Source organism: Micromesistius poutassou (genome assembly GCF_964030765.1).
Source record: "Micromesistius poutassou genome assembly, contig: SCAFFOLD_1761, whole genome shotgun sequence".
NCBI classification, from domain to species: Eukaryota; Metazoa; Chordata; class Actinopteri; order Gadiformes; family Gadidae; genus Micromesistius; species Micromesistius poutassou.
Window position 1 is genome coordinate 1 of NW_028176944.1, and position 9723 is coordinate 9723.

General features: G+C 50.2%; 1 protein-coding gene across 1 annotated transcript; it reads left to right on the forward strand.

The window, feature by feature from the left end:
• Nucleotides 1-226: 226 nt before the first annotated feature.
• Nucleotides 227-9093, forward strand: LOC311377450 (rho GTPase-activating protein 27-like; the record flags this gene model as incomplete). Its single annotated transcript, XM_084491339.1, has 9 exons — nucleotides 227-294; nucleotides 702-789; nucleotides 1168-1269; nucleotides 2174-2272; nucleotides 2516-2576; nucleotides 3483-3599; nucleotides 6225-6323; nucleotides 7113-7190; nucleotides 8959-9093. Coding segments are annotated over 9 exons (847 nt in total), but the record flags the coding sequence as incomplete, so codon positions are not given.
• Nucleotides 9094-9723: the final 630 nt, after the last annotated feature.

Genomic DNA, 9723 nt, shown 5'->3' on the forward strand with positions numbered 1-9723 from the left:
CGCACACGCACGCACGCATGCACGCACGCACGCACGCACGCACACACACATACACACACACACACACACACACACACACACAGGTTGTCTGGCTCTAGTCTGGATCTGACATTAGATAAAGATATTGTTTATTTATAAATTTTCCTTTTCCTCCCCCTCCCTCTTCCCTCCTTCTCCCTCCTCCCCTTCCATACTCCTCCCTTTTCCTTCCCCCCTCCTTCTCCAGGTTCATCAGCTGGAGAAAGCTGGTGTTCTCAACAAGACCAAAGTAGTAGATGGAGGAAAGAGGATCAGGTGAGCTTCTTCATCAGGAGGGAATAGAAGATAGATAGATAGATAGATAGATAGAGTGATAGATAGATAGATAGATATATAGATAGGGTGATAGATAGAGTGATAGATAGATAGATAGATAGATAGATAGATAGATAGATAGATAGATAGATAGATAGATAGATAGAGTGATAGATAGAGTGATAGATAGATAGAGTGATAGATAGATAGATAGATAGAGTGATAGATAGATAGAAAGATAGAGTGATAGATAGATAGAGTGATAGATAGAGTGATAGATAGATAGATAGATAGAGTGATAGATAGAGTGATAGATAGATAGATAGATAGATAGATAGAGTGATAGATAGAGTGATAGATAGATAGAGTGATATGTGTGTTGTGTTGACTGTTTCCTGTCTGGACAGGAAGAACTGGGCTCCATCTTGGACCGTCCTGCACGGCGGCATCCTGACCTTCCACAGAGACCCCAGAACCTCCAACCCCAGCAACTCTGTAAGTACACACACACACACACACGCACGCACGCACGCACGCACGCACGCACGCACGCACGCACGCACGCACGCACACACGCACGCACGCACGCACGCACACACGCACGCACACACGCACGCACGCACGCGCGCGCGCACACACGCAGGCACACACGCACGCACGCACGCACACACGCACGCACGCACGCACGCACGCACGCACGCACGCACGCACGCACGCAGCTACTCTGTAATTTACACAAAAACACACACACACGCACGCACGCACGCACGCACGCACGCAGCTACTCTGTAATTTACACAAAAACACACACACACACACACACACACACACACACACAGGACCATCCGACAGCTGACTCTAACGTGTTTGCAGGGTAAAACCAGCCAGATTGTTCCAGAGTACACGGTGGATCTGAGAGGCTCCTCCCTCTCCTGGGCCAACAAAGACAAGTCCTCCAAGAAGAACGTTCTGGAGGTACTACCACAGCCGCCATGGTGACCATGGTGACGGCTTGTTGCCACGGGTAATCTGACAACAGCCGCCATGGTGACCATGGTGACGGCTTGTTGCCACGGGTAATCTGACAACAGCCACCATGGTGACCATGGTAATGGCTGCCTAACCCTTCCAAGGCGTTTGTAACATAAAGGTGGTGGTAGGTTAAAGGTGTAGAGTAAAGGGGGAGGAGTTAAATGTGGAGGAGGAGTTAAAGGTGGAGGAGGAGTTAAGGTGGAGGAGGAGTTAAGGTGAAGGTTAAAGGTGGAAGTTAAAGGTGGAGGAGGAGTTAATGTGGAGGAGGAGTTAAGGTGAAGGTTAAAGGTGGAGGCTAAAGGTGAAGGTTAAAGGTGGAGGTTAAGGTGGAGGTTATAGGTGGAGGTTAAAGGTGAAGGTTAAAGGTGAAGGTTAAAGGTGAAGTTTAAAGATGAAGGTTAAAGGTGAAGGTTAAAGGTGGAGGTTAAAGGTGGAGGTTAAAGGTGAAGGTTAAAGGTGAAGGTTAAAGATGAAGGTTAAAGGTGGAGGTTAAAGGTGGAGGTCATCTGTGAAGGTTAAAGATGAAGGTTAAAGGTGGAGGTTAAAGGTGAAGGTTAAAGGTGAAGGTTAAAGATGAAGGTTAAAGGTGGAGGTTATAGGTGAAGGTTAAAGATGAAGGTTAAAGGTGGAGGTTAAAGGTGGAGGTTATAGGTGAAGGTTAAAGATGAAGGTTAAAGGTGGAGGTTAACGGTGGAGGTTAAGGTGGAGGTTAAAGGTGGAGGTTATAGGTGAAGGTTAAAGGTGGAGGTTAAAGGTGGAGGTTAAAGGTGGAGGTTATAGGTGAAGGTTAAAGGTGGAGGTTAAAGGTGGAGGTTAAAGGTTATTTGCGGTGTGTTTCTGTGAGCAGCTGAGGACGCGGCAGGGCTGTGAGTACCTGGTCCAGTACGACACAGACAGCATCATCCTGGACTGGCACAAGGTCATCATGGACGCCATCCAGCAGCTGGTAAACTCCTCTAGTATCCTGCTCATAACCTGTTCATAACCTGTTCATAACCTGCTCATATCCTGTTCATAACCTGCTCATAACCTGTTCATAACCTGCTCATAACCTGTTCATAACCTGCTCATATCCTGTTCATAACCTGCTCATATCCTGTTCATAACCTGCTCATATCCTGTTCATCATAATAATACCAATAATAATACTAATAATTAATAGTATTATGGTATGTATCGGTCACCATAGCAGGAACCGGACCGTATTTCTGAAGAAGAAGATGAGGAGGGAGAGGAAGGGATCAAGACCGGTATGTCTGTCTGTCTGTCTGTCTGTATGTCTGTCGCTCTATCTCTCTGTCTGTCTCCCTATGTGTCTGTCTCTATGACAGTCTGTCTGTGTGTCTGTCTGTCTCTATGACAGTCTGTCTGTGTGTCTGTCTGTCTCTATGACAGTCTGTCTGTCTGTCTGTCTGTGTCTGTCACTCTATCTCTCTGTCTGTCTCCCTATGTGTCTGTCGCTATGACAGTCTGTCTCTATGACAGTCTGTCTGTGTGTCTGTCTGTCTCTGTGACAGTCTGTCTGTGTGTCTGTCTGTCTGTTGCTCTATCTCTGTCTGTCTCTCTCTATGACAGTCTGTCTGTGTGTGTGTCTGTCTCTGTGACCGTCTGTCTGTGTGTCTGTCTGTCTCTATGACAGTCTGTCTCCCTGTCTGTCTGTCTCTATGACCGTCTGTCTGTGTGTCTGTCTGTCTCTATGACAGTCTGTCTGTGTGTGTCTGTCTGTCTCTATGACAGTCTGTCTGTGTGTCTGTCTGTCTCTGTGACAGTCTGTCTGTGTGTCTGTCTGTCTGTTGCTCTATCTCTGTCTGTCTCCCTGTCTGTCTGTCTCTATGACCGTCTGTCTGTGTGTCTGTCTCTGTGACCGTCTGTCTGTGTGTCTGTCTGTCTCTGTGACCGTCTGTCTGTGTGTCTGTCTGTCTCTGTGACCGTCTGTCTGTGTGTCTGTCTGTCTGTGTGTCTGTCTGTCTCTGTGACCGTCTGTGTGTGTGTGTCTGTCTGTCTCTGTGACCGTCTGTCTGTGTGTCTGTCTGTCTCTGTGACCGTCTGTCTGTGTGTCTGTCTGTCTGTCTGTCTGTGTGTCTGTCTGTCTCTGTGACAGTCTGTCTGTGTGTATGTCTGTCTCTCTGACCGTCTGTCTGTGTGTCTGTATGCAGCAGGACAGACGGGCCGGGCCGGGGAGACGGACCACGGTCGAGTTCGGGTCAAGCTGAGACGTTTCCTCCAGCGGCGACCGACCCTACAGAGCGTCAAGGAGAAGGGCTACATCCGCGGTGAGCTAACACAGAGCTAACACAGCTACCACAGCCAGCCGCTACGTAGCATCAGAGAGCTAACACAGCTAGCCACAGCCAGCCGCTACGTAGCGTCAGAGAGCTAACACAGCTAGCCACAGCCAGCCGCTACGTAGCATCAGAGAGCTAACACAGCTAGCCACAGCCAGCCGCTACGTAGCATCAGAGAGCTAACACAGCTACCACAGCCAGCCGCTATGTAGCATCAGAGAGCTAACACAGCTACCACAGCCAGCCGCTATGTAGCATCAGAGAGCTAACACAGCTACCACAGCCAGCCGCTACGTAGCATCAGAGAGCTAACAGAGCTAGCCACAACCAGCCACTACGTAGCATCAGAGAGCTAACACAGCTACCACAGCCAGCCGCTACGTAGCATCAGAGAGCTAACACAGCTACCACAGCCAGCCGCTACGTAGCATCAGAGAGCTAACACAGGCACAGCCAGCTGCTACATAGCATCAGAGAGCTAACACAGCTAGCCACAGCCAGCCGCTACGTAGCATCAGAGAGCTAACACAGCTACCACAGCCAGCCGCTATGTAGCATCAGAGAGCTAACACAGCTACCACAGCCAGCCGCTACGTAGCATCAGAGAGCTAACACAGCTAGCCACAGCCAGCCGCTACGTAGCATCAGAGAGCTAACACAGCTACCACAGCCAGCCGCTACGTAGCATCAGAGAGCTAACACAGCTAGCCACAGCCAGCCGCTACGTAGCATCAGAGAGCTAACACAGCTACCACAGCCAGCCGCTACGTAGCATCAGAGAGCTAACACAGCTACCACAGCCAGCCGCTACGTAGCATCAGAGAGCTAACACAGCTAGCCACAACCAGCCACTACATAGCATTAAAGAGCTAACAAAGCTAGCCATAACTACTCATTATGTTACACTAAAGAGCTAACACAGTAGTCCATAACTAGTCATTACGTAGCATAAAGAGCTAAGGCAGTAGTCCATAGCTAGTCATTACGTAGCATAAAGAGCTATGGCAGTAGTCCATAGCTAGTCATTACGTAGCATAAAGAGCTAACGCAGTAGTCCATAACTAGTCATTACGTAGCATAAAGAGCTAACACAGTAGTCAATAGCTAGTCATTACGTAGCATAAAGAGCTAAGGCAGTAGTCCATAGCTAGTCATTACGTAGCATAAAGAGCTAACGCAGTAGTCCATAGCTAGTCATTACGTAGCATAAAGAGCTAACGCAGTAGTCCATAGCTAGTCATTACGTAGCATAAAGAGCTAAGGCAGTAGTCCATAACTAGTCATTACGTAGCATAAAGAGCTAACACAGTAGTCCATAGCTAGTCATTACGTAGCATAAAGAGCTAAGGCAGTAGTCCATAGCTAGTCATTACGTAGCATAAAGAGCTAAGGCAGTAGTCCATAGCTAGTCATTACGTAGCATAAAGAGCTAAGGCAGTAGTCCATAGCTAGTCATTACGTAGCATAAAGAGCTATGGCAGTAGTCCATAGCTAGTCATTACGTAGCATAAAGAGCTAACGCAGTAGTCCATAGCTAGTCATTACGTAGCATAAAGAGCTAAGGCAGTAGTCCATAGCTAGTCATTACGTAGCATAAAGAGCTAACGCAGTAGTCCATAATTAGTCATTACGTAGCATAAAGAGCTAAGGCAGTAGTCCATAGCTAGTCATTACGTAGCATAAAGAGCTAACGCAGTAGTCCATAACTAGTCATTACGTAGCATAAAGAGCTAACGCAGTAGTCCATAGCTAGTCATTACGTAGCATAAAGAGCTAACGCAGTAGTCCATAGCTAGTCATTACGTAGCATAAAGAGCTAACGCAGTAGTCCATAGCTAGTCATTACGTAGCATAAAGAGCTAACGCAGTAGTCCATAACTAGTCATTACGTAGCATAAAGAGCTAACACAGTAGTCCATAGCTAGTCATTACGTAGCATAAAGAGCTAACGCAGTAGTCCATAGCTAGTCATTACGTAGCATAAAGAGCTAACGCAGTAGTCCATAACTAGTCATTACGTAGCATAAAGAGCTAACGCAGTAGTCCATAATTAGTCATTACGTAGCATAAAGAGCTAAGGCAGTAGTCCATAGCTAGTCATTACGTAGCATAAAGAGCTAACGCAGTAGTCCATAACTAGTCATTACGTAGCATAAAGAGCTAACGCAGTAGTCCATAGCTAGTCATTACGTAGCATAAAGAGCTAACGCAGTAGTCCATAGCTAGTCATTACGTAGCATAAAGAGCTAACGCAGTAGTCCATAGCTAGTCATTACGTAGCATAAAGAGCTAACGCAGTAGTCCATAACTAGTCATTACGTAGCATAAAGAGCTAACACAGTAGTCCATAGCTAGTCATTACGTAGCATAAAGAGCTAACGCAGTAGTCCATAGCTAGTCATTACGTAGCATAAAGAGCTAACGCAGTAGTCCATAACTAGTCATTACGTAGCATAAAGAGCTAACGCAGTAGTCCATAACTAGTCATTACGTAGCATAAAGAGCTAACGCAGTAGTCCATAGCTAGTCATTACGTAGCATAAAGAGCTAACACAGTAGTCCATAGCTAGTCATTACGTAGCATAAAGAGCTAACTGGCGGCCCTGTTTGTAGACAACGTGTTTGGCTGCCATCTGGACACGCTGTGCCACAGAGAAAACTGCACCGTGCCCAAGTTCCTGGACAAGTGCATCAGAGCAGTGGAGAGGAGAGGTAACACACACACACACACACACACACACACACACACACACACACACACACACACACACACACAGGGACTTCTGTTGAGTGTTCTGCGTCTGGAGAAATGTTGTGTTGTGTGTTCTAGATCTAGATGTTGTGTTGTCGGTCTAGATGTTGTGTTGTGTTGTATTGTGTTGTTGTGGGTCTAGCTGTTGTGTTGTGGGTCTAGATGTTGTGTTGTGTTGTGTTGTGTTGTATTGTGTTGTTGTGTTGTGGGTCTAGATGTTGTGGTGTGTTGTGTTGTGGTCTACATGTTGTGTTGTGTTCCAGGTCTCGATGTTGTGTTGTGTTGTGTTGCATTGTGTTGTTGTGTTGTGGGTCTAGCTGTTGTGTTGTGTTGTGTTGTGTTCCAGGTCTAGATGTTGTGTTGTGTTGTGTTGTTGTGTTGTGGGTCTAGCTGTTGTATTGTGTTGTTGTGTTGTGGTCTAGCTGTTGTGTTGTGTTCCAGGTCTCGATGTTGTGTTGTGTTGTGTTGTGTTGTTGTGTTGTGGGTCTAGCTGTTGCATTGTGTTGTTGTGTTGTGGTCTAGCTGTTGTGTTGTGTTCCAGGTCTAGATGTTGTGTTGTGTTGTGTTGTATTGTGTTGTTGTGTTGTGGGTCTAGATGTTGTGTTGTGTTCCAGGTCTCGATGTTGTGTTGCATTGTGTTGTTGTGTTGTGGTCTACATGTTGTGTTGTGTTCCAGGTCTCGATGTTCTGTTGTGTTGTGTTTTGGTGTGTTGTTGTGTTGTGGGTCTAGCTGTTGTGTTGTGTTCCAGGTCTCGATGTGGACGGGATCTACCGGGTCAGTGGGAACCTGGCCGTCATCCAGAGGCTACGACACAAAGCCGACCACGGTAAACACTACGGCACCCACAACACGTTTACCAGGGGAGCCCTTAGCTCCAGGCTAGCCCTTAGCTCCAGGCTAGCTGTTAGCCCTAGGCTAGCTGTTAGCCCCGTAGCTGTTAGCACCAGGGCTAGTGCTCTAGTTGGTTTGATCGTTTGTATAAATTGATGAACGTTGCTGATGTCCCTCCCCCTCCTCCCTCCTCCCTCCTCTCTCCTCCTCCCTCCTCTCCTCTCCTCCTCCCCTCCTCCCTCTCCTCCTTCCCTCCTCTCCTCCCTCCCTCCTCTCTCTCCTCCCTCCTCTCCTCCTCCTCGCCTCCTCCCCTCCTCCCTCTCCTCCTCTCTCTCTTCCTCTCCTCCTCTCCTCTCCTCCCTCCTCTCCCTCCTCCTCCCCTCCCCTCCCCCCTCCTCCCCTCCTCCCTCTCCTCCTCTCCTCTCCTCCTCTCCTCTCCTCTCCTCCCTCTCCTCTCCTCCCCTCCCCTCCCCTCCTCTCCTCCCCTCCTCCCCTCCCTCCTCCCTCCCTCCCCTCCTCCCCTCCCTCCTCCCTCCCTCCTCCCTCCCTCTCCTCCCTCTCCTCTCCTCCCCTCCCTCCCCTCTCTCCTCCTCTCCTCTCCTCCTCTCCTCTCCTCTCCTCCCTCTCCTCCCTCTCCTCTCCTCCCCTCCCCTCCCCTCCCCTCCTCTCCTCCCTCCTCCCCTCCCTCCTCCCTCCCTCCTCCCTCCCTCCCCTCCTCCCCTCCCTCCTCCCTCCCTCCTCCCTCCCTCTCCTCCCTCTCCTCTCCTCCCCTCCCTCCCCTCTCTCCTCCCTCTCCTCTCCCTCCTCCCTCCTCCTCCCTCCCTCCTCTCTCCTCCTCCTTCCTCTCCTCTCCTCCTCCCTCCTCTCCTCTCCTCCTCCCCTCCTCCCTCCTCTCCTCCTCCCTCTCCTCCCTCCTCCCTCCTCTCTCCTCCTCCCTCTCCTCCTCCCTCCTCCCCTCCACTCCTCTCCTCTCCTCCCTCCCCTCTCTCCTCCCTCATCCTCCCCTCCTCCTTCCTCTCTCCTCCCTCCTCCCCTCCCTCCTCCCTCCCTCCCTCTCCTCTCCTCCCTCCCCTCTCTCCTCCCCTCCTCTCCTCCCTCCTCTCCTCTCCTCCCTCCTCTCCTCTCCTCCTCCTCTCCTCCCTCCTCTCCCCTCCCCCTCCTCTCTCTCCTCCTCTCCTCCTCTCTCTCCTCCTCCCTCTCCTCTCTCCTCCTCCATCTCCTCTCCTCCTCTCCTCCTCTCCTCCTCTCCTCTCTCCTCTCCCTCCTCTCCTCCCTCCTCCTCCCTCCTCCCTCTCCTCCCTCTCCTCTCCTCCCCTCCCCTCCCCTCCTCTCCTCCCCTCCCTCCTCTCTCCTCCTCCCTCCTCCCTCTCCTCCTCCCCTCCTCTCCTCTCCTCTCCTCCCTCCCCTCTCTCCTCCTCTCCTCCTCTCCTCCTCCCTCCCCTCCTCTCCCTCCTCTCTCCCTCCCCTCCTCCTCTCCTCCTCCCTCCTCTCCCCTCCCTCCTCTCCCTCCTCCCTCTCTCTCCTCTCCTCCTCCCTCCTCCTCCTCTCCTCTCCCTCCTCCTCTCTCTCCTCCTCCCTCTCCTCCTCCTCTCTCTCCTCCCTCTCCTCCCTCTCCTCCTCCCTCACCCCTCCTCTCCTCTCCTCCCTCCCCTCTCCCCTCCTCTCCTCCTCTCCTCCTCCCTCCCCTCCTCTCCCTCCCTCTCCTCCCTCCCCCCTCCTCTCCTCTCCTCCTCCCCTCCCCTCCCCTCCCCCCTCCTCCCCAGAGGATGCTCTGGACCTTGACGACGGCCAGTGGGATGAGGTCCACGTTGTGACCGGGGCTCTGAAGCTCTTCCTCCGAGAGCTTCCTGAGCCGCTCTTCCCCTTCGCCTCCTTCCACAAGTTCATCGCAGCCATACGTACGTACTACTACTAGTACTACTACTGCAGTACTAGTACTAGTACTACTACTAGTACTACTACTGCAGTACTACTACTACTACTACTACTACTACTGCAGTACTAGTACTACTGCTACTACTACTACTACTACTACTACTACTGCAGTACTAGTACTACTACTACTGCAGTACTAGTACTACTACTACTACTACTACTACTACAGTACTAGTACTACTACTACTACTACTACTACTACAGTACTAGTAGTACTACTACTACTACAGTACTAGTAGTACTACTACTACTACTACTACTACAGTGATACGTACGTCCTAGTACTACTACTACTACTACTACTACTACAGTTCTACTACTACTACTACAGTACTAGTACTACTACTACTACAGTAGTACTACTAGCAGGCCCGGGGTGGAGGTTCCACGTTGGGCCGGTCCACTTTCAAATGTATCTTGGGGCGCTTGAGTGGGAAAAAAATTAGCACATTAAAGCTGCTACTCTACTAGTGTCAGTAGACGCTGCTAGTACTCTACTAGTGTTAGTAGACGCTGCTAGTACTCTACTAGTGTCAGTAGACGCTGCTAGTACTCTACTAGTGTTAGTAGACGCTGCTAGTACTCTACTAGTG